At 43.6% G+C, this 25,555-nt stretch overlaps 1 protein-coding gene across 5 annotated transcripts in view; it reads left to right on the top strand.

The window, feature by feature from the left end:
- The window catches only part of WDTC1 (WD and tetratricopeptide repeats 1), a 67,571-nt gene that overhangs the window by 28,140 nt on the left and 13,876 nt on the right, over nucleotides 1–25,555 (top strand). For 3 of the 5 annotated variants that reach the window (XM_070775742.1, XM_070775732.1, XM_070775740.1), the window contains exons 4-7: nucleotides 19,283–19,329; nucleotides 19,765–19,876; nucleotides 22,555–22,745; nucleotides 24,782–24,964. In XM_070775742.1, coding sequence (XP_070631843.1) covers nucleotides 19,283–19,329; nucleotides 19,765–19,876; nucleotides 22,555–22,745; nucleotides 24,782–24,964 — 533 coding nt within the window. The remainder of the gene's footprint in view (nucleotides 1–19,282; nucleotides 19,330–19,764; nucleotides 19,877–22,554; nucleotides 22,746–24,781; nucleotides 24,965–25,555) is intronic. The other 2 variants (XM_070775744.1, XM_019980378.2) reach the window with 1 other exon arrangement.

Here is a 25,555-nt window from a genome sequence, read left to right as displayed (position 1 = left end):
CTTGAAAGGCATGCTGCTGGCCAAACCCGTTGTAGTTTGAGCATCAGGATGAATAATGACTATACTGAATTAAAAACCCACTGAATAAAAAATACCTGAGTTTGTGCTGGTGAGAGAGAGAGAAAGAGAAGGGGAGGAGAGAAAGCGGGGGGAAAAAACCACTTAATTCTAGTAGATTGTGGTGGTGGTTTAATCTCTAAGTCGTTTCTGACTCTTGTGACCCCACAGACTGTAATCTGCCAGGTTCCTCTGTCCATGGGATTCTCCAGGCAAGCATACTGGAGTGGGTGGCCATTTCCTTCTCCAGGTGATCCTCCCAATCCAAAAATCAAACCCAGGTCTCTTGCATTGTAGGCAGATTGTTTACCAGCTGAGCTACAAGGGAAGCCCAAAGTGAAAGTCATTCGGTCATGTCCGACTCTTTGCAACCCCATGGACTATACAGTCCGTGGAACTCTCCAGGCCAGAATACTGGAGTTGGTAGCCTTTCCCTTTTCCAGGGGATCTTCCCAACCCAGAGATCGAAGCCAGGTCTCCCGCATTGTAGGTGAATTCTTTACCAGCGGAGCCTCAAGGGAAGCCTAAATGAAGAAATGAAACGTTGGGAAAATCACAGATTTATAAGCATCATACCAAATCAGTAATTGATTCAGACAAAAATAATCAGTGAGTTATCGAACCTTTGGGTGGAAATTGATGTTTGCACAATGTAGAAGTATTTTCTCGCAGACAACAAAAGGGAAAATAATATTGGAGTGGAAACCCTGGTCTGTCTGTACTCAGTCTCGTCCGACTCTTTGCAACCCTGTGGCATGTAGGCTGCCAGGCTCCTCTGTCCATGGGATTTTCTAGGCAAGAACACTGGAATGGGTTGCCATTTCCTGCTCCAGGGGATCTTCCTGACCCAGGGCATCTTCCGCATTGGCAGGTGGATTCTTTATCACTGCGCCAGCTGGGAAGCCAGAGCAACCTGTAGATGCCACCTTAACATCAGGTGCCACCTGATAGTGTGCACTGAGGACACAAGATCACCCGGGTGGTGGTTCTGTCAAAATGCGTGATCTGAAACTAATCCTCAGGAGGTAATCAGACAAATCCAAACCCAGAGACGATCTCCAGCACAACTGACATATTATTCAGAGATGTCAGTGTCAGAAAAAATAAAGGACTGAGGAACTGTTCCACACTGAAGGAGACTAAAATGAAAATGACAACTAAATGCAGCATGTGATTCTGGATTGGATCCTGGATCAGCAGAATCAAAGGGGTGATATTGGGACAGTTGATGAAATGTGAATGTAGACTCTGTATTGAATAATAGTATCATGTCAAATTTCCTGACACTGAAATTTAAGTATGTAAAGGGTCCTGAAGTCTGTAACTTATTCTCAGATGGTTCAAGGGGGAAAAAACGTGTGTGTGTGTAGAGAGAGAGGCGAGGGGGACACAAACGTTAGCAGTTATGAATTAGGGGAAAGATGTATGTGGGTGTTTTTGTTCTATTCTTGTTCCTTTTTTATATGTTTGAAATTGTTTCAAACAGAGTTTAAAATGCTCATTAAGAAAATATGAAGAAGTGTTGTAGTGGCAGCAACTTAGGAAGAGAGACCAAAGGGAGGTCAAAATTAGAAGATTTAAGTTTAACGTTGATTAGGATAAGTTGTAAGTTGTTCTTACATATAGACTAAAACACTTCTCTGTATTCCTTGAACACCTTTGCTGAGCGTTCCTCATCCCCCTTTAGTTTTATATGCTAGCTCATCTTGTCTCAGTGAGTTTTGTCCTAACCGGACAGGAGCCAGATACCCTGGGATTTCAGTTTGTGACCTGCAGTCCTTACTGTGGAGGCAGGGAGCTGTTTGCTTTCAACATCACTAGGATTTTCCAGGTCTTCCTTAAACTTCTGATCATACTTTGATCCATTCTATTCCTTCCACTCATGGGATTTCTTGCCACAGTGTTTGGCATCAACACTGAAAGGCAGAGGGAGAGAGAAGAAAGTACCCTCTCTTTACAAATAATGAGAGTAAAAAATCACTTCCAAGTTCACATGAGTGGTAGAAATAAGATTAGTAAGATTTGTATCAGGCCTGTCTGGCCTTAAAGTTCATAGTCTTTCCTACCTCACCCATGTGTCTACTTTTTTAAAGGCCTTATTAACAAATAGTTCTTAGCTTGGTGGATTTATTTTTCTGCCTTTTTAGTTTTATTAATAATGTCCTTATAAGTTGCATACATTATATATGTCCCAACTTCACAATTGGTTTGATGTTTTTTTGTTTCTGTTTTGTTTCTTCTGTAAATTTGAGCATAAATTCACTGGAAACAAGTCATACCAAACTAGTGAGGTTTTCTTTTTGAATATAGTTGGTATGGTAGACCAGGATAGTTTGATAGAGTAACCTGATTCTAATGAAGATTTGTCAGAGTTTTTTTACAATATCAGTTTAGAGAAGGAAACTTGACAACTTTTATCAAGTAGTCACCCTGAAAGAAAGAGATGGAGCAGAGATCTGACTTTGTGAGAGATTTCAAGGACTGTCCTTTATATCAGGAGCCAGCAGATTATGACTTGCAGGCCAAATCCAGCCTGCCACCTTTTTGTTGACTTGAGTTTTTGGGGTTTTTTTAAGTTTATGTGTTTTATGTAAGTGTACAATTCAGTGGGGTTTTTGTTTTGTTTTTAGTATATTCACAAAGTTGTGCAGCTGTCACCATTACCTAATTCCATACATTTTATCACCCCAAAATAGAAGCTGTTTACCCATAGTACTCCCCATCCCCTACCCCTGGCTCCAGCCCCTGGCAACCACTCATCTATTTTCTATCTCTATGGATTTTCAGAGAAAGCAATGGCACCCCAATCCAGTACTCTTGCCTGGAAAATCCCATGGACAGAGGAGCCTGGTGGGCTGCAGTCCATGGGGTCGCGAAAAGTCGAACACGACTGAGCGACTTCACTTTCACTTTTCACTTTCATGCATTGGAGAAGGAAATGGCAGCCCACTCCAGTGTTCTTGCCTGGAGAATCCCAGGGACCGGGGAGCCCGGTGGGCTGCTGTCTATGGGGTTGCACAGAGTGGACATGACTGAAGTGACTTAGCAGCAGCAGCAGCATGGATTTTCCTATTCTGGATGCTTCATATGAATGGAATCATATACTATGTAGCTTTTTGTTTCTGACTTCCTCATTATGGGGGCTTCCCTTGTGGCTCAGACAGGTAATGTGGGAATGTAATGTGGGAAACATCAGTTTGATCCCTAGGTCAGGAAGATCCCCTGGAGAAGGGAATGGCTACCCACTCCAGTATTCTTTCCTGGAGAATTCCATGGACCGAGGAGCCTGGCAGGCTATAGTCCATGGGGCCGCAAAGAGTCAGACACGACTGAGTGACTAACATCTTTTTCATTTCCTTAATATGATAATTTCAAGATTTATCTATGTTGAAGCATGAATCATACTTCATTCCTTTTTATTCCCAAACAACACTCCATTATATGGATATGCCACATTTTATTTATCCAGTCATCAGTTAGTGGATGTTTTGTTTCCACTTTTTGACTATTGTGAATAATGCTGCTGTGAATAATTGGTGTAGATGATTTTGTGCAGACATTTATTTCCAGTTCTTTTAGTTATATACCTAAGAGTAGAATTGCTGTGTCATATGGCAACTCTATGTTTAATTTTTTGAGGAACTGCCAAACTTTTTTCCAAGTGACACCACCATTTTACATGTCCACCAGAAATGTACATGGGTTCCATTTTCTCCATATTCTTCCCAATACTTACTGTCTTTTTTTTTATTATAGTCATTCCTAGTGGGGGTGATGTGCTATTTCATTGTGGTCTTGATTTGCACTTCCCTAATGACTAATGATGTTGCACTTCTTTACATGTGCTTATTGGCCATTTGTATGTCTTCTTCTTTGGAGGAATGTCTTTTCAGATCCTTTGACCATTTTTATTTTTTTTTAATTAATTTATTTTAATTGGATATTTAATAATATTTAATAATATTATTTATAATATTGTAGTGGTTTTTTTGATACATTGATATGAATCAGCCATAGGTGCACATGTGTCCCCCATCCTGAACCCCCCCTCCCACCTCCCTCCCCATTCCATCCCTCAGGGTCATCCCAGTGCACCAGCCCTGAGCACCCTGTCTCATGCATCAAACCAGGACTGGTGATCTATATCACATATGGTAATAAACATGTTTAAGTGCTATTCTCTCAAATCATCCTACCCTTGCCTTCTTCCACAGAGTCCAAAAGTCTATTCTTTACATCTGTGTGTCTCTTACTGTCTCGCATATAAGGTCATCATTGCCATCTTTCTAAATTCCATATATATGTGTTAATATACTGTACTGGTGTTTTTCTTTCTGACTTACTTCACTCTGTATTATAGGCTCCAGTTTCATCCACCTCATTAGAAGTGATTCAAATGCATTCTTTTTAATAGCTGAGTAATATTCCATTGTGTTTATATAGCACAGCTTTCTTATCCATTTGTCTGCCAATGGACATCTAGGTTGCTTCCATGTCCAAGCTTATTGTAAACAGTGCTGTGATGAACATTGGGGTACATGTGTCTCTTTCAGTTCTGGTTTCCTCGGTGTGTAGGCCCAGCAGTGGGATTGCTGGGTGGTATGGCAGTTCTATTTCCAGTTTTTTAATGAATCTCCACACTGTTCCATAGTGGCTGTACTGGTTTGCATTCCCACCAGCAGTGTAAGAGGGTTCCCTTTTCTCCACACCCTCACCAGCATTTATTGTTTGTAGACTTTTTTGATAGCAGCCATTCTGACTGGCATTAGATGGTACCTCATTGTGATTTTGTTTTACATTTCTCTGATAATGAGTGATGTTGAACATCTTTTCATGTGTTTATTAGCCATCTGTATGCCTTCTTTGGAGAATTGTCTGTTTAGTTCTTTGGCTCATTTTTTATTAAATCATTTATTTTTCTGGAATTGAGCTTCATGAGCTGCTTGTATATTTTGGAGATTAATTCTTTGTCAGTTGCTTCGTTTGCTATTATTTTCTCCCATTCTAAAGGCTGTCTTTTCACCTTGCTTATAGTTTCCTTCGTTGTGTAAAAGCTTTTAAGTTTAATTAGGTCCCATTTGTTTATTTTTGCTTTTGTTTCCATTACTCTGGGAGGTGGGTCATAGAGGATCCTGCTGTGATTTATGTCAGAGAGTGTCTTGCCTATGTTTTATAGTTTCTGGTCTTACATTTAGATCTTTAATCCATTTTGAGTTTATTTTTGTGAATGGTGTTAGAAAGTGTTCTAGTTTCATTCTTTTACAAGTGGTTGACCAGTTTTCCCAGCATCACTTGTTAAAGAGATTGTCTTTTCTCCATTGTATATTCTTGCCTCCTTTGTCAAAAATAAGGTCTCCGTAGGTGCGTGAATTTATCTCTGGGCTTTCTATTTTGTTCCATTGATCTATATTTCTGTCTTTGTGCCAGTACCATACTGTCTTGATGACTGTAGCTTTGTAGTATAATCTGAAGTCAGGCAGGTTGATTCCTCCAGTTCCATTCTTCTTTCTCAAGATTGCTTTGGCTATTCAAGGTTTTTTGTATTTCCATACAAATTGTGAAATTATTTGTTTTAGTTCTCTGAAAAATACCGTTGGAAGTTTGATAGGGATTGCATTGAATTTATAGATGGCTTTGGGTAGTATACTTATTTTTGTTATATTCTTCCGATCCATGAACACGGTATATTTCTCCATCTATTTGTACTTTGACCATTTTTAAACTGTTATTTATTGTTGAGGCATAAGAATTCTTTGTATGTCCTGGATAATAAACTTTCATCAGATTATGTGATTTGAAAATTTTCCTCTCATTCTGTGGATTTTTTCACTTTCTTGAGAGCACTTTTGACTCACAAAACTTTTAATTTTCTTGAAGTCCAAGTTATTTTCTTTATTTTTTCATAATAAATGTGACACTTTTGATGTCACATTTAAGAAGCCATTTCCTAATACAAGATCACAAAGATATATACACTTGTGTTTTCTTCCAAAAGTTTTATAGTTTTAAGTCTTCTGTGTATGTCTTTTATCCATTTTGGGTTAATTTTTATATATGGTGTCATGTTGAGGCCCAGTTTCATTCTTTTGCATATACATATTCAGTTATGTATATGGGCTTCCCTCATAGATCAGTTGGTAAAGAATCTGCCAACAACGCAGGAGACCTGGGTTCGATTCCTGGGTCAGGAAGATCTCCTGGAGAAGGAAATGGCAACCCACTCCAGTATTCTTGCCTGGGGGATCCCATGGACAGAGGAGCCTGGCGGGCTACAGTCCACAGGATTGCAGGAGTCGGACACAACTTAGCGACTAAACCACTACCACCATTCAGTTATTGGGCTTCTCAGGTGGCGCTATTGGTAAAGAACCCACCTGCCACAGCAGGTAGACATAAGAGACTTGGATTCGATCCCTGGGTTGGGAAGATCCCCTGGAGGAGGGCACGGCAAATCACTTTGGTACTCTTGCCAAGAGAAGCCCATGGAGAGAGGAGCCTGGTGGGCTGCTGTCCATAGGGTCACACAGAGTTGGACACAACTGAAGTGACTAAGCAGCAGTGGCATTCAGTTATTACAGCATCATCTGTTGAAAAGACTACTCTTTCTCTCATTTGAATTGTCTTGGCACTCTTGTTGGAAATCAGCTGCTACTGCTGCTAAGTCACGTCAGTCATGTCCGACTCTGTGCGACCCCGTAGACGGCAGCCCAACAGGCTCCTCTGTCCCTGGGATTCTCCAGGCAAGAGTACGATCTTGCCTCTGCTCACCTCCGAAACTTAGCTTGCCTTACTCTGTCCCTTTTATCCCTGTATTCTAGCCACTGGCCTTAATTCTATATCTATAGCATGCCAAGCCTCTTCTTACCTTTGTACTTGTTCTTTTCTATGCCTGGCATGCTTTTCCTTCTCAGCATTCAAATTTCTTCTCAAACTTATCTATAGGGTTTCCCTGGCCAGTGTATCTAAAGTATAACCCATCACCATGTTTTCTTGTCTTTAATTAATTTTCTGTTTGTGCCGGAGCCAGCCGGCAAAGTCAATCAGGTCCCGAGAACGTGCACGACACGGCTGAGAAAGAATACTACAGCAAAAGAATACTACAGCAAAGATGGGGTTGAGAGGATCAGACACGTCTCCACAAAGGGAAGCGGTCTGACCACGACTTTATTCAGCATCTTATATTTATACAGGAGAGCAAGAGAAAAACAAGACAGTTAACATTTTTCCTGGCTGACCTATACATCTTACGAAAAGTCACAAAAAATCTTGAGAGCATGGGAATGGCACCCTGTTATTATTTCTTACACAAGATAACATTTCCCTGTGTGTGAGAAGTTTGTCCAGAACTCCAGGTGTCTGCAGTAAATAATCGCCTAATCTCTGGGGTGGCGGGACAGAGAGCTATGTTTGCAAGCAAACCCTCAAGGACTGAGGCAGCTCCCAGAGCTGTGTCCTTTAGATAAAGGACCCCGTTCTCACGGGCAGCTCCCTGCATCTCCTCCTTTCTTTTTATATAGGTGCACGCTTATGTTCCTTTAACCGCAATTTCCATAGATAGAAGCCTTTATCATCTATAGATCATCAATCAGTTTTTTAATTAAACAAGGTGCAAGAAATAAAACAGTTAAAATTATTAAGAATAGTCCTCCTATGGCTGCTCCCAAGTACCAAATACTATTGATGGTAGGTACATGTCAAAAAAGTTCTTTAACAAAAGACTCAGCTCTTTTTGCAACATCCAAATCAAGTCTGGGCGCATTTTCAATGTTCATTGTTTCCTGATGTAGATACAGTAAATCTAAGGAAATATTTTCATTATGCCAAATACCTTCTAAATGAGCTTTCACCTTATCCCAAGCAGTTATACTACCATTATATTTTTTGGGGGTAACACAGATCCATCGAAAATCGGCATGACATTATACCCGTAATCTCAACTTTATACCTTGAACCTCTTTGCCTAAAAATTTTACAACATCATAAAGGGCATTCAATCGATCCTCTAGCTTTTTGTCAATATCTTCTTGAGTCCCCAGGGTAACGGATACATTTTGTGCCAGATTATTAACAGAAGTTGCAGTTTGCACTGATTGTGCCAGGGACAGGGCTGCAGTAATCAAGGAGGCAATAAGGGTTACCAAAGCTACAAATCCCAGAATTATTAACCCTATTCCCCTGCGATAACGCATTAAAGCACCCTCTACTTCTCTCCAAAGCTCAAGTCCTTTTTCATCATACCAAGACCCATTAATCTTTACAGGAATCATAACAAAAGCAGGCTGTCTTAAGACTAGAACCCTAGTTTGATTAGTAATTCCCCTGACGCAGTTAGTTAAGGTACAGTTGTTACAAGTTACATTATAATTTCGTAACCCAGGTTGTATATTTACAGATCCTACTAGCAAAGCATAAGGGTGAGGCACACATGCACGAGGGTATCTCATGGTGAGATTCCATAAATAACCGTGTCTCACTTTTGATCCCACCTGAAGGTAGAAACCCTCACATCCAAGGGTGGCAGCTAGTTTCCAGATTTCTGTTTGGAACACTTTAGAGCCGCCCAAGTTCCAAATACGGGATGCAAACTTTCTATTATCTTGTGCTCCGGAGTTTCTGGCCGAGTCTGGAGACCAGTCCCACAATGACTCATTTGTCCCAAATATGTTATAAACCGTAGCAGTTCCATCTCGACACAGTTTCCATGGTGCAGCAGTGGCTCTTCTCCTTGCTTCAGGGTCACAGAAAGGGATATCTAAAGGACCAGTTCCATTAGGACATTGAGGAATTCCAGATTCTTTCGTTACTCCAGGAATATATAGGCTCCAACCATTGTCATAATCAGCCTATCCTGACTCCCCAACAAAAAGACATCCTGTTGAATTAAAATATCTAGACAGACAAATAGGTAAACGATCAAACACTCCATGATAAGAGAAATTAACTTGATTAGGAATAATATGTTTATCTGAAAACCTCCCAGGGCATATCCTCTCTATGGTACTGAGCCGCTTGTTCATTTAACTCTTCCTGTTCATCAGAGCTTAACACATCATCATTCCTTCCAGCCTTACAAGATGTTCCCTCAGGCACGGCATAAAGCGGCTCAGGCGGAGGGGCGGAAGGCTCTGCAACTTCGGGTTCTGTGGAATCCCGGAGGGCCTTTTGAATCTTACGTCCCTCATGTTCAGGATCCAGACAGTCTCTTATGAGAGTCCACAAAGAAAAAGCATCCACAGGGACACGATTGGGACCATGTAAGGAATAATATGTCTGCAATTGTTTTCCTACTTTCTTCCAAGTTTCCAGACTAACTGTTCCTTCCTCTGGGAACCAAGGACGAACTTCTTCTACAAAAAGTAAAACCTTCTCTAACTGTAACTTATTTACATGAATTCCCCTGCCTTTTAACATAGTTTTCAACATATGTACAAATAACTGGCTGCTATTGCCTTGTCCCATGATTTATTACTCTCAACAATAACACTCCCTGCCCCTTCAATAATTAGGCATTCCTCGTTACTTAACCTCAATCCTGACGGGCAGCAGCCGTCGTCGCACTCCAATTCTCGAGTCCCTGTTCGGGCGCCACCTGCCGGAGCCAGCTGGCAAAGTCAATCACGTCCCAAGAACGTGCACGACACGGCTGAGAAAGAATACTACAGCAAAGATGGGGTCGAGAGGATCAGACACGTCTCCACAAAGGGAAGTGGTCTGACCACGACTTTATTCAGCATCTTATATTTATACAGGAGAGCAAGAGAAAAACAAGACAGTTAACATTTTTCCTGGCTGACCTATACATCTTACGAAAAGTCACAAAAAATCTTGAGAGCATGGGAATGGCACCCTGTTATTATTTCTTACACCAGATAACATTTCCCTGTGTGTGAGAAGTTTGTCCAGAACTCCAGGTGTCTGCAGTAAATAATTGCCTAATCTCTGGGGTGGCGGGACAGAGAGCTATGTTTGCAAGCAAACCCTCAAGGACTGAGGCAGCTCCCAGAGCTGTGTCCTTTAGATAAAGGACCCTGTTCTCATGGGCAGCTCCCCGAATGTTTGCACTAGATCTTCATTGCTGTGCAGGAGCTTTCTCTAGTTGCAGCAAATGGGAGCTAACTCTTTGTGGTGCCTGGGCTTCTTATTGCTGTGGCTTCTCATGTTGCAGAGCACAGACTGTAGGCCCACAGGCTTCAGTAGTCGCAGTACGTGGGCTCAGTAGGTGTGGCATATAGTTCTAGGGCACGTGGGCTTCAGTAATTGCAGCACATAGGCTCAGTAGTTGTGGCTCTCAGACCCGAGAGTTTGCAGCCTCAGTAGCTGTGACCCACAGGCTCAATAGCTGTGGCACATGGGCTTAGTTGCTCTGTGGCATGAGGAATCTTCCTGGACCTGGGATTGAACTCGTGTCCCCTTTGTTGGCAGGTGGATTCCTATCCATTGCACCCCTAGCTAAGTCCCACCATGTTTTATTTTCTACATAGCACTTATCACTGTCTGAGCTCATTTTCGGAGAAGGCAATGGCAAGCCACTCCAGTACTCTTGCCTAGAAAATCCCATGGATGGAGGAGCCTGGTAGGCTGCATTCCATGGGGTCGCTACCAGTGAGTTGCGACTGAGCGTCTTCACTTTCACTTTTCACTTTCACGAAATGGAGAAGGAAATGGCAACCCACTCCAGTGTTCTTGCCTGGAGAATCCCAGGGACGGCAGAGCCTGGTGGGCTGCTGTCTATGGGGTTGCACAGAGTCGGACATGACTGAAGCGACTTAGCAGCAGCAGAGCTCATTTTACTGATTCCTGTGCTTTTTTTTTTTTGGTCTCCCTCATCACTGGAGTTCTTTATCTTATTTACCACCATAGCTTTTGCACATGTAAGAGTGCCTATTTTATAAGAAATAAAAATAAAATCAGTCCATCAATCAAATAAAGTGAATTTGCTGGGATAGACAGCAGATATAGGTCAGCATAAGGAAAAAGTTTCTCATATGGTTGTTGACTCACCCCACTATATTCATACTTAGATTTTTGCTTAAACATATAGCAGTTGAAATATATATTACCTTATTTTTTTAGAAATATGTTTTAAATTGTTCCTTTTAATAACTTCTAGGAGGATTTTTCCTTCCCCAGTAATCATAGTTCACATTAGGCTGTACTGTAAGTCTTAAATTATCCTGGTGCAGGGGAGAGAACATATTTGGACTTGATTTCCAATTTTGCTACTCAGCTATCACAGTGTTTTACAAATACTGATTTGTGCCCCACAACAATTCTATGAGGTTATGTATATTATCACCATTTTTTTTAGAGATATAAAACCTGACACACAGAGAAGTTATAGGACTTCCTCAAGGAAACACAGCTTGTGAACCCAGAAACACATTTACTGTCCTTTATGAACAGTTTAATGAACTTTGAAGAGTAATTATGTGAAGCAGTTAGGGCAGGGCCTGACACGTGGTATGATGGGTTTTGGTCACTCTTGTTTCTCTTACTACTCTAGTAGGCAATTTTCAGTCACACTAAAATTTGAGAAAGCATTGAACTCAGTTAAAGAAGCAACAGAGGATTTTACAAAGATGTTTGTTTACTCACATCATTCTGCCTTTAGGATAACTGAGTTGTTTTTTTTTTTAACTTTACAATATTGTATTGGTTCTGCCATATATCGAAATGAATCCGCCACAGGCATACACGTGTTTCCCATCCTGAACCCTCCTCCCTCCTCCCTCCCCATACCATCCCTCTGGGTCATCCCAGTGCACCAGCCCCAAGCATCCAGTATTGTGCATCGAACCTGGACTGGCGACTCGTTTCATATATGATATTATACATATTTCAATGCCATTCTCCCAAATCATCTCACCCTCTCCCTCTCCCACAGAGTCCAAAAGACTGTTCTATACATCAGTGTCTCTTTTGCTGTCTCGTATATAGGGTTATTGTTACCATCTTTCTAAATTCTATATATATGCGTTAGTATACTGTATTGGTGTTTTTCTTTCTGGCTTACTTCACTCTGTATTATAGGCTCCAGTTTCATCCACCTCATTAGAACTGATTCAAATGTATTCTTTTTAATGGCTGAGTAATACTCCATTGTGTATATGTACCACAGCTTTCTTATCCATTCATCTGCTGATGGACATCTAGGTTGCTTCCATGTCCTGGCTATTATAAACAGTGCTGCGATGAACATTGGGGTACATGTGTCTCTTTGAATTCTGGTTTCCTCAGTGTGTATGCCCAGCAGTGGGATTGCTGGATCATAAGGCAGTGCTATTTCCAGTTTTTTAAGGAATCTCCACACTGTTCTCCATAGTGGCTGTACTAGTTTGCATTCCCACCAACAGTGTAAGAGGGTTCCCTTTTCTCCACATCCTCTCCAGCATTTATTACTTGTAGACTTTTGGATCGCAGCCATTCTGACTGGCGTGAAATGGTACCTCATAGTGGTTTTGATTTGCATTTCTCTGATAATGAGTGATGTTGAGCATCTTTTCATGTGTTTGGATAACTGCGTTTTATTTGCCTTCAGGACTCATTGCATTCTGTTATATTGTGACTGTGTAATCTTAATACATTAAGGCTAATAAACAACATGTATTGTGAAGTTTAAATGAATTCGTATACATGAAAGCTTAGCACTTACAGGCACATAGCAGACATTTCAGTTTTGAGGGAGATACCCCAGAATTTAAAAAGGCAGTATGACACCATGGTTAAGAGCCAAGCAGTGGAGTCTGTCAGACAAGGATTCACATTCTTACTATACTGTTTATGCAATATGGATATTAACCTTTTTCTCATTAAAAAAAATGAGAATAGTAGTGGTATTTCCATCATGAGGCAGTTGTAGAGTTTAACTCAGCATTAAGTGAAGGGCATAATGTTGTCCCTAGAGGATGGTGAGATAGCACTTACTATATATTAGCTACTACTATCACTATTATTGTGATTACCTTTTTTCTTCCCTCTCTTTATTGAAGTATGATTTGCATAAAAATAAAGTACATGGGTCTCAGGTTGGATGAGTTTTGACAAGTAACTACTACTCATGACAAGACAGAAAATACTTCCATCACCTTAGAAGTTCCCATGGTGCCCTTTCCAGTCAACACTCCTCTCTCAGAGGAACCACTTTTTGGCTTCTGTCTCCATAGATTAGTTTGTTTGTTTTCTATTTCTCCCCATAGGTTAGTTTTGCCTGTTCATACACTTTCTGAAACTGGAATTATACAGTATGCGTGTTTTTCTGTTTGGCTTCTTTTGCTTAGCATCATGTGTTTTGAGTTTCATCCACGTGGTTTCATGTATCTATGGTAGTTTCTTTTTATTTCTGAGTAGGATTACACTGTTTGAATACACTACATTTTGTGTATCTCTTCTGTTGATGATCATTTGGGTTATTTCTCATGTGGGACTTTGAAAATTAAAGCATCTAGGGGGCAGGTAGAGAAGGGGATGACAGAGGATGAGATAGCTGGATGGCATCACTGACTCGATGGGCGTGAGTTTGAGTGAACTCCGGGAGATGGTGATGGACAGGGAGGCCTGGCGTGCTGCGATTCATGGGGTCGCAAAGAGTTGGACACGACTGAGAGACTGAACTGAACTGAACTGAATGCTATGAAACTATAAAGAAAGCTGAGGGCCTAAGAACGATGCTTTTGAAGTGTGGTGTTGGAGAAGACTCTTGAGAGTCCCTTGGACTGCAAGGGGATCCAACCATTCCATCCTAAAGGAGATCAGTCCTGAGTGTTCACTGGAAGGACTAATGTTGAAGCAAACTCCAAAACTTTGGCCACCTGATGCAAAGAACTGACCCATTGGAAAAGACCCTGATGCTGGGAAAGATTGAAGGCAGGAGGAGAAGGGGATGACAGAGTATGAGATGGTTGGATGGCATCACCAATTCAATGGACATGAGTTTGAGTAAACTCCGGGAGTTGGTGATGGACAGGGAGGCCTGGTGTGCTGCAGTCCATGGGGTTGCAAAGAGTTGGACACGACTGGGCGACTGGACTGAACTGAACTGAACTGAAGGATATTCTTATACCAGTCTTTAGGTGGACAAATGTCTTCATTTCCCTTGAGTAAATACCTAAGGAATGGAATTGCTGGGTTATACAGTAGAGGTAAATTTGACTTTATATCAAACTGACAGTTTTCTAAGGTGATAGTAGCAGTGAGATCTCTTTTTAATACGGGTGGGAATAAGGGTGGCATTTGAGGTAATCCAGCACAGAGAAATATTTGGAGTCATATGGACCTGGGTTCCTGTAAACTGGTGTTTACAGTCTGAGTGACTTATTTAATATCTCTGAGACTTAGTCTTACCTGTTAAAAGGGAATGACAATAAGGTCATGTATATTACTATCTAGTATTCTACCCAGCAGCAGCATACCAAGCTAGGGGCAGTAGTGCAGGCTTGTAAGGGGGTGTGTGGTCCGCAAAGAATTTAAAAGCAGTAAGAAAACCACCAAAAAAAAAAAAAAAGAAGGCCACCTAAGTGTCGGTCTGCTTTTTACCATCATTATGCACCTGCAGGTCGAAGCAGCGTCAGTGATAAAATGCTTCTCCTTGCCTCCTTTTCCTCCTGTATACTATGCTGCCTAGCAATTATAGGAATTTATAATAAATAGTCATTATAAGCAATCTTTAATCAAGTTAAGCAGGAAGTAAGAGGTTGGAATTTGGAAGCTGAGCGAGATCTAGGACTTCTGTTGCAGGTTCGTTCTCTGGGCAGTTTGTTTCTTCCTTATTCCTGGTATGCAAGGCTCACCATAAGCAGGTACGTGTCCAGGGTTCCAGGGAGCCAGCCACACAGAGGTCTGTTCCTCTCTCGGAGCCATCTGTAAACAACGACTCCTCTCTTTCTTTAAAGTTTGAGGTTTTCTCCCTTCTTTTTTACCCACTGTTTAATTCTGATATGCCATAGGCATATTTTCTTCCGTTGTATTCTTCAACTTAATTCTAGATCACGTACCTCATCTAAGCCAGGCTTATTTATCAAGGCCAAAACAAATCCTCTTAAACACCCCATGCCTTATATAAATTAGCTTCCCAAACACATAGTCTAACTTATAGAGCCCTTTATTAATGCCTTTTGTCAATAGTTACTTTGTATTTTTGTAGAATCTGATTTGGACTTTCTCTCTACACTTTCTCCAACTTACCTGTCTCTGAGCTGTTTTTTACTGTGTAAAAATGAGTCATAAGTAACATGTTTGTCTTCTGTGGCCTGTCTTCTGTACTTTGGATGCACTACTGATTTGAGGACAAATATAATAATTCTGGAAGCATTCATGCACTTTTCAGACAGTGCTTAAGAGCCCGAGCCCTTGAGTTAAAATGCTTCCTGATTAAAAAAAAAAAAAAAGTGCTTCCTGATACCACTTCTAGCTGTGCTACATTAGCCATGTCCAACGTGTGGGTATGTGTTGGTTTGGTTTATACCACCAAGCAACTCTCCAATACCAGCTGGTTCCCTACAATTTAACTCAATCCTGATACTGTCTACCTGGAGATAGTGTCAAATCCCTCGGGTTAAGAGCTCAGTCCTTAACCACTAGACCACCAAGAAGTCAAAAGCTTAGTCCTGTGAACAACCCTGCTGCCCTTCAGCCCCAGCAGCTACTTCAGACACCAGTTGCAAATCCAGGCTGTCCCCTGTGCTTTCGACTAATTGTAGATTAGGAGTTCCAAGGGGCTTCCCTGGTGGCTCAGACAGTAACGAGTCTGACTGCAGTGCAGGAGGCCTGGGTTCGATCCCTAAGTCAGGAAGATCCCTTGGAGAAGGAAATGGCAATCCACTCCAGTATTCTTGCCTAGAGAATTCCGTGGACAGAGGAACCTGGCAGTCCACAGGGTCACAGAGAGTCAGACACGACTGAGCGACTAACATTTCAGAAGTTCCAAACCCCTTTTCCTTGGTTTCAATTAATTTGCTAAAGTGACTCACAGAACTCAGAGAAACATTTTACTTACTAGATTACTGGTTTATTATAAAACAATATAATTTAGAAAACAACCAGATAAAAGAGGGCAAGGTACATGGGATGGGCTGCATAGCTTCCATGTCCTCTCCTAGCATGCCACTCTCCCCAAATCTCCATGTGTACCAACACAGAAGCTCTCTGAACCCTGTCCTTTTGTGTATCCCATTACCTTGGCTGGTTGATTAAATCATCGTCCATTGGTGATCAGTTCAGCCGCCAGCCCCTCTCCCCTCCCTGGTGGTCAGGTTGGAATGAAAGTTCCAACCCTCCAATCATATGTTTGGTTCTCTTGGTAACCAGCCTGCACCCTTAGGTGCTTCCCAAAAATCTCATCATTAACATAAACTCAGGTGTTAGTTGAAAGAGGTTTGTTATGGATATCACGACATCTTTATTACTTTTATTACTTAGAAAATTCCAAGGGTTTTTAGGACTTCTGTGCCAGACAGACTATATCAAGACTATATCTTCCTGACATACAATAAATACATATAAATTACAGAATCGCAGCAGTTTACCTAAGCTCTCTGAGTATTGGGTTTTCTTGGGGTTTTTTTTTTTGGAGGGGGGGAGTTGTTTCTTTTTGTTTTGATTTTTTTCGGTCACACTGCTCAGCGTGCAGATTCTTAGCTCCCTGAACAGGGATCAAACCCATACCCCCTGTGTTGGAAGTACAGAATCTTAACCACTGGACCTCCAGGGAAGTTTTTCTTATCCGTGAAATAAGTAATGATACCTGTTTCTTAAACAAGATAATGGATGTGGAATGCTGTAAAATTCCTGTGGCTGCCGTAACAAATCACCATAAACTTAGTGGCTTAAAACAGCACAAATGGATCATCTTCTAGTTCTGTAGGTCGGAAGTCTGACCTGGCTCTCACAGGCCTAATGTCTTGACAGGGCTTTGTTCCTTCTGGAGGCTGGAGAACAGAATCCGTTTTCTTGCACTTTCCAGTTTCTAGCATTTCTTGGCTAGAAGAAACCTTCCATCTTCAGAACTGGCAGTCGTCGGTCAAGTCCATTTCACACTTACATCTCTCTACTCTCTGCAGCCAGGAGAGGTTCTCTGATTTTAAGGACTCCTGTGATTGTATTGGGCTCCCCTGGATAAAGATAATCTCCCTACCTCAAGGATTTTAGCCTTAAGTCACATCTGCAGAGTCCCTTTGCCATCTACCATAATGTGTTCATGGGTTCCAGAAGACCAGGACATGGACATTTGTAAGGGGGCCGTTATTCTGCCCACCACTGGTACACGGTACTACACCTAGCTCTTTGTAAGCCCTTGGTAAGTGATGAACATTAAAAGCCCTCAGCACTCTGGGAAATTGCACGCTAAAGATGTGACCCCTGGGCGCAAGTAATTTAAAGCTTGGAGGGAAAATGAGAGGGGTGAGGAAAGAAATGAATCTGATTCAGGAAGAGTGACCAGAATCATGTATGGATTTCAACCCGGTGCCATGGGAAAGTGAGAGGCCGCAGGTGAGCCAGTGGTCTGGCAAGTTAAACAGAGTGAATGTGTCAATAATGTATTGAAGTGCAGAACCTATGAAGACATGAGGTTCAACCCACATGAGCATTTTTATAGGACAGTGGGTGAGAGGGAAGGAAAAAGCAGAGGAGAAGCCTCTGCTGACGAGAGAGTCAGGGGTTTGTTCATTCTCTCAAGTCTTCCCACGAGGCCCACCGGACCCACTTGTTCACTGTGCAGCAGATACGTGCCAGGCACTGTTCCTGGCCTCGGGAATACAGTGAGCGTGGTCACAGGGGCTGCCTTCCCCACTCAGTGTGGTGGAACAGACAGCCGTGTCAACACAGAGCCGTGATACAGCTTGACAATAGGAGCCCACAGGAAGGGTGTCCCTCCTTCCCAGGTTTACGGGATAGGAACAGCTGCTTGAGGGAAGTGCCCACGAACTGAGACCTGAAGAGTGAGTTGATCAGGATGCTCTGAGCCACAAGCAACAGCCCAGCTCAAGTGACCTTAAAGCAACGAGCAGACTGGCTCCTGACTGGAGCCCAGGAGTCGGGTAGGCATCAGGGTGGGTTACTCTGGTCATTCTGGCTCCATCTTTCTGTGATTCCTTTGGCTGGGCTTTTCTCTCCATGTTTATTTCACTGTCAGGCTGGCTACCCTCGTGGTCACAGTCCTAGGAGTCACATCAGGACACCCAGCATCCACAGGAAGAAAGGTGTCCCTTTTGTAGGTTCTTCTCTGAAAATGAGAAAACTTCTTTTTTACACGCTCTCACCTCCTGGCCCCCTTGCATCCAGTTGGGGTTACAGGCTCATTTCTGAGCCGGTCCCTATGTCTGGGTGAATGCCATGTCCAATTTGGCTTAGATCTAAGTTCCTGAACCCACCATTGTGGAAAGGACAATGAACTTACACTTCCTGAAATACATGGTCTTATTTTGGGCTGGACAGATAATGAAATGAAAATCAAGATTCCATTAGGAATGAGGGAAAGAAAGAACAGAATGTAGGAATGGAAGTGGCTTGTTCTCCTCTTCTCCAGTGTAAGACTTGTTTCTGCCACTGCATACCTTCTGCTTTTCATGGTTTCTGTTTCCTCGTAATTCTGGCTTTGCCATGACTTCTCTCTGTGCATGCTTTCAACTTCAGCCTTCGTCAGTAAGTGCCTCACTTCTCCATGTTTCTCAGTTCACATCCCTGTGCTTGATTTACCTCACTTTACACGTACCTGAAGTAAGCTCCAGGAGACCAGGGACTTTGTTATGCCCCCAGCATCTGAACAGTACCTGGCATGCAGTGCGTGCTGGGTAAACACGTGCCCTATGAGTGAAAGATCAGGCTTCTGGCAACTAGCTGCATTTCGGTCAGTTGGGCTCCTCTGTCCAGATTTTCTGTGGCTGAGGGGCTGTCCCTTGAAGCGACTGTTAATAGATACCCCTCTGGTGGTAGGAGCAGAAATTTGTTTGGATACATTTCCACTATTACCTGAATTTTGGTTTACTTTTCTGCAAAATAAAGTCAATAAAATCTTCCCTTTGTGGCTCAGAGGGGTTCAATATCAAGTGGAATTATGCATATGAAAGTGTATTATATATTGTGAACTGCATGGTGGTTTGATTCAGTCCTGGTCACTCACTCACACCTAGAAAACCCTGATGATGGAAAGGCTATTTTATCTGTTCACTTCTACTTCTTGACATTGAGTTCTCCAGGAGAACTTCTAACTGGCTCTCTTCTTGTCCCCCAGGGTCACTCAGGATGTGTCAACTGCCTGGAGTGGAACGAGAAAGGAGAGTAAGTATGAAATCCGGCACCTATGGGTGCTGGAGGAGGGTGTGGGGAGGTTGGGAGGCGGGGATTTTCCTTCCTCTTTGTAGATCGAAGGAAAAGAGTGGACCCAGAAGAGGAGTTGGGTCCTCTGCTCTCTGCTGTGTCCTTAAGTTTCATTCATCAGCAGCACACAGTTAAATAATGAATCCCAGATAGATGGAAGGTTGGATGACCTTCCAAACTCTGTTTTTTTGATAAGCTAATGCATTTAAGGAACAATGAGAAATCCTCAGAACAAAATATGAGACTCAGTCACTGTTTACAAGATAACCTTATATTCTGTGACACGTACTGTTGTTCTTAAAGTTGTGTGTGGCCTAAGTCCTTTCACCTGGGAAACATGGGCTAGAGGAACTTGAGGAGAGGAGAGGTCACAACTGTTCCTCTCTCCGCTTACAGCTTGCTGGCCTCTGGTTCTGACGACCAGCACACGATTGTGTGGGACCCGCTGCACCACAAGAAGCTGCTTTCCATGCACACAGGACACACTGCAAACATCTTTTCTGTCAAGGTGAGCAGGACGAGCCGCGGAGCAGACGGACGGTGTGACTGGGCTCCGGGTGTGGTCGTGTTTGCGTGTGTGTCTCCCACCTACCCTGGGGGTCACAGACCTCTTTGTGATCTGAGCATCTGCTGGTGATTTCTAAAACTCTCTGTCTCTTTTCCATGCGCTAATTCCTCTCTCAGAGCCAAGAGGTCAGCTCCAAATGAATGTATACGCATGTGAGTGGTGATGATATAAGGTATGGTTCTGAGTACGAACTTTGATAGCATAGCAGGCAGACCCGTATTTGACTCCCTCATCTGCCTCTTGGAAGCTGTGTGAGCTGGGCAAATCACCTGACCTCTCTGAGCCTGTTTACCCATCTATAAAAAGGAAGTAGCTAAGGACAATCCCTCAGATTCATGAATAAATAAACTAAAAAGGGAAGTAGCAATCCACAGGGTTGATGTTACAGTTTAAGGAGATTGTTGATTAAAAAAAGCACCTGGCCCAGGTGATTGTAGGAAATGAGTCTGCTGTCTGTTGGTGGAGGGGGGTTGAGGAGAGGGGAGGGAGGGGACTTACAAATGCCTTCAGACCTCTGAAAGTGAAAGTGTCCAACTCTTTGCAACCCCGTGAACAGTATAGTCCACCAGCCCCTTCTGTCCATGGGATTCTCCAAACAAGGATACTGGAATGGGTAGCCATTCCTGTCTCCAGGGGATCTTCCCGACCTAGGGATCAAAGCCAGGTCTTCCACCTTGCGGGCAGATTCGTTACTGTCTGAGCCACTGGTGAGGCCCCTTCAGACCTCGGGAGGCCTGTTATGTGGAAGTAACGTGACGCTTGTCCCTTTTGGTCCCAGAGAACAGACCTCGAATTAGTGACTATGAGTTTTCAGAAGCAGATGGAGGCCTGATGAAGGAAAGAACTGTCTGATGCTTAGAGGTATTTGAAAAAGGCAAAATGGGCCTTCTGAGGATGTAATCAGTGTCCCAGCACTGAGGTATTCCTCACGGGGAACTTAAAGGAAATGACCTTTAAGGATGTTTCCAGCCCTGAAATTCTATAATGGTGTATGTGAGAGTGAGGCTGTCCTTTGGAAAGCCTCACTCATCCAAGAAATCTTTTCCTGATTAATATCAAGACCAATTACAAGAAGCCTGAAGAGGAAGACAGATTCAAGAGCTCAAAACCAACTCATTTCCTTAATCAGAACTTCTTTCCCAGCTCTGACTCTCATCTACTGTTCCAAGGACCAAGCCTAGATTAATTCTGTGATTTTTAATGGCAGGAAAATGCTGATTCACCTCCTGCATGATGACCAGAAACTGCTTTCGTCCCCTGAAAAGTGTTAGGCCTAGTTTAAATCTGTGGGGTCAGATCAGGAGAAGGGACCTAAGCCATCATTTTGGCATCATAGAACACAAAATGTCGAGTTCAGAGACCAGAATTGGACAGTGGCCTTGATATTCCCTAATACTAAGACCTTGGGCAAGACCCTCAGCCTCCTCTTCTACTATAAAAGGGTTTCTCTCCCTTCTGGTGATAAACCACAGATGTATTTAACCCACGAGCTCCCCCTAGTGGCATCTATAATGTAGGACGAGTAGGGCAGCAGCTGCAAGCTCTTCCCAAGGGCTCTTGTTTCTGTTGGGAGTAGGGTATATGTTGTTTCCAGACAGGATTAAAGATCCCTAGTTGTCCCTAAAAATGATCAAATTCCATCTTTCATCTAGCCCTTATGCTCGTGAGCTATTAGAGAAGTGGATGTGGAAAGAGTGAATTTTTAGCTCAAGCCAGGTGGGACTTTAGTATTTTTAGACAAAATTTTAGTATTAATCAAAATTATGTTTGTGGCTGTTTTGTCCTTGCCATATGTGATCTGGACCGTTCTGTTCTCAGCTTCATTGGAATGATGGTTGTCCTTCTGAATGATGGCCACATAGAGCTGAGCCTTCTGATGCTCAGCCTTTCCCCAAGGTCTGACTTCTGAGCCATTTCCAGCACTGCCCTTATAAGGAGTGCTACTTGGAGCATCTTTGCATGGGTCCCGTTTTTCTTTTAGAATTACTTCCCAGAAGTGGTAGCTTTGGGTCAAAAGATAGAAATAGTTTTTATATGTTACCTGTTGCCAGATTGTTCTCCAGAAATATTTGAACCAATTTAAAACACTCACTCTCTTAAAACACTGAGGGACTTGTGTTTTAAGACTAATTTATTACTTAACCCCCAGGTTATTAAATAGTCATCATGAAGCATCTAGGAGTCAGACAGACTTGAATTTGAACCCAGTCCTGCTGAATGCTAGTGCCAAACCTCAATTTTAATGAGATTTTTATATTAATAAGATAAATCACGTACTCAATGTCTAGCACATGGTAAATACTTAATAAATGGTAACAACTGTGATTATCATCCATTCAGCTCTTGGCCTGGGGAAGAATCAGAAGAAGAGAGTTCCTTAGATAGTCCAGCTTGGCGTGGGTCAGGACCACTCTGGAAAATAAAGGTGTACACCCTGATTTTGACTGATAGGCCTACAGGCTGATGCTCAAGATCCAAAGTTCTCTTGGTGGACTGGCCTGGATGGGCTCCTTTTCTTATCTGCTATGGAGAGGGGGGAAAGATGCTAAGATGCAGGCTAGTCTCCTTCCGGGGCCCACCCCTACCACCTGCCAACCTCTTCTTCAATCTCTCCCAAGCAGTTCCTGCCTCACGCTGGGGACCGCATCTTGATCACAGGGGCAGCTGACTCCAAGGTGCACGTCCACGACCTGACAGTGAAGGAGACGATCCACATGTTTGGAGACCACACAAACCGGGTGAAACGCATCGCCACGGCACCCATGTGGCCCAACACGTTCTGGAGCGCTGCTGAGGATGGGCTTATCCGGTGAGGCCCTAAGGCGGGGCGTGGGGCCTGGGCCTCCCCTGCTCCCGCTGCATGTGGGTTCCCCCCTCCCATCTGCCCTCCTGCTTCCTTCCACAGACCTGGCTCCTTCCCTCCAACGGAGGTCCAGCCTCATTGGCCTGCCCAGCACAGTTATCAGGGAACAGATACAGTGGGAACACTTGCTGATTCTATTCTTCTCCTTCCTCACTTCTTGCCCTCTCCTGAGCTACACAAGCCCACTGGCTTTCTCGCCGCCTTGCACACACAGTCTGCTTCCTCAGGCTTTTGCCCCTGCTGCCCCCTCTGCCTAGTTTTCTCAGCCCCAGCTCTCTCTCAGCTCTTCTCACCCTAAGGAGACTGCCAAAGAGTCACGTCCTGGGAAGCACCTTCCCTGGCCACCCTCTGCCACAGGCCTTCCACCACTGTGTTTTGTCTCTGTGCTCTCACTGTATCCTCTATAGCTCTGATCACCACCTGGAGTTATTATTTGCTGGCTCACCCTTTTGTCTGTGCCCCTCACTGAGTAGTAAACTGTCAACACTTTCGCCTGTCCTGCCCTTGGTTGTGTCCCTAGAGCCCAGCACAGTGCCCCCACACAGAGGCACATGATCCGTTTGCCTTGAACAGTCGGCCAGTGGGCATATTCTTGGGAGGGGATCGCAGCCAGAAATGGTTAAGTGGCCTCTCCCCCTTTCCGCTGACCTGCATCATCACACCTCTGCCTCTGCTTCCCTTTTTCTTAACATGGCCTCATTGCCTTTCTCTAACTCCTTTCTTCAAATATACCCTGAGAACTTTCCCCCTATCCCCACAATCTGCTTTAACTGCCTCCCTGAGGTCCCACGGGACTTGGTGCCCTCTCCCTTTTCACAGAGGACGAGGGGTATCTGAGTCATGGAGGAACAAGGACTCGGACCAAGTCAAGTCCTACCTCTGTCACTCGTGTCCAGGCAAGTCACTTCACCCTCAGACCTCAGTTTCCTCATCTGTAACAAAACCAGCATTTCAGGAAGAGCAGTCTGGTGAGGATGGCTGAGAAAGATAAGCGAACGACAAAGAGATTATGGCAGATGTTTAGGTGGAGGTGGGTAAGCTCAGGGGTGATGCCCCTGCCGTTTTCTGGATGTGCCTGCGTCCTAGAAGCAAAACAGGTCCCGGTAGAAGTGTGCTTGTGCTGGGTGGGCGTTTTGGCCTCACCTTTACCATTGGTTCAGATGGTGAAGAATCTGTCTGCAATGCGGGAGACCCGGGTTCGATCCCTGCTTTAGGAAGATCCCCTGGAGAAGGGAACAGCTCCCCACCCCATTATTCTGGCCTGGAGAATTCCATGGACAGAGGAGCCTGGTAGGCTACAGTCCTTGGAGTCACACAGAGTTGGACACAACTGAGCGGCTTTCACTTTCCCTTTACCATCTGGATGGGACTCGGGCTTGTTCTGGGAGTAGGCGTTTCTGGGAAGCTCGTAGATGATCTCCAGATTCTCCTTCTGTCACCTCTGTACTTCTTTTGTTTCCTACAATAAACTAGGTTAAGAATAGAATTAAGAATTAGAATCAAGGAGCAGAGCAGAGTGGTTAAAACAGTCTTCCCAGCACTGCACTTAACTGCGGTGTCATCCAGGCAAGTTATTGAACTTCTTTGAACTTCTAGTGGTACCTAGGGATAGTGTGAGAATTTAATTAGATAATACCTGTGTAACACTTGGGAACAATACTGGACACCAAGCAATGTCTCATGAACTGTTAATACTCAGTAATAATGGTACTTAGTGGCAATAATATTGATATCTGTTAAAAGAATAAAAGGGTTCAGTAGTATCTGCCTTAGGGAGTTCTGTTAGAATAAAAAGAATGTATGAGAAGCCTGCTACAGGTGCTTGGCACACAGGGCACTCAAGATATGGGAGTGGTTTTTGACGTTCTTACTTACACACAGATCCAGAACCCCTCCCAGTTCGCTTGCGCTCCAGGCCTCGGCTTCTCCCCTGCCCTGTGCCCATGGACGCAACCCCCAACCCGCCGTGTCCTCTCCCACAGCCAGTATGACCTTCGGGAGAACAGCAAACACTCGGAGGTGCTGATCGACCTGACAGAGTACTGTGGCCAGCTGGTGGAGGCCAAGTGCCTGACCGTCAACCCCCAGGACAACAACTGCCTGGCCGTGGGGGCCAGCGGGCCCTTTGTGAGGCTCTACGACATCCGCATGATCCACAACCACAGGTAGGAGCACACGACAAGTCCCTGGGAGCCTGATACCCTGACCCTCGTTGCCAGGCCCTCTTCTCTTTGAGGTGGTTTTTTTTTCATTCTGTGATTTTTTTTTTAAATAATTCAATCCGTGTTTGTTTTTATGAGAAGTGTATTAAAGAAATTACTTTTACTCCATTACCTGAAAGAAATCCCTGTGTGTAATGTCTTCTGTACACACGTAGTGTACGTAGTTACCATCTTACACGTGTAAACGCCTTTATTTGTACATACAATTTTACTTTATTCTTTTAAAAAAAAAAAAGTATACTCAGAACCTCCACAGAAGTCCCAGACCTGCGCGGCCCGCCAGTCTGGTTTTCAGTGGACTCCTGGGACAGGTGTGTGGACTTCTGGCCTGCGTTGCTTTCGTTTGTGGATTTGGGCGACTGTTGTTGCTCTTCACACACTACATGACTTAGAGTAGGCCACGAGCTTTAGCTTCCTCATCTATAAAATGGGAGTAACAGGGAGGCCATGAACCAAAGACGGGTAGGCAGGGCCACTGTGATGGATGTGCCCACAGCTCTCTAGTTGGTTGACTTTTGGGGGTGCTCAGGTAAG

The sequence above is a fragment of the Bos indicus genome, chromosome 2 (genome assembly GCF_029378745.1).
Source record: "Bos indicus isolate NIAB-ARS_2022 breed Sahiwal x Tharparkar chromosome 2, NIAB-ARS_B.indTharparkar_mat_pri_1.0, whole genome shotgun sequence".
Classification (NCBI taxonomy): Eukaryota; Metazoa; Chordata; class Mammalia; order Artiodactyla; family Bovidae; genus Bos; species Bos indicus.
Note: the sequence above shows the minus strand (reverse complement) of the source record. Positions and strands in the feature narration are given on the sequence as shown.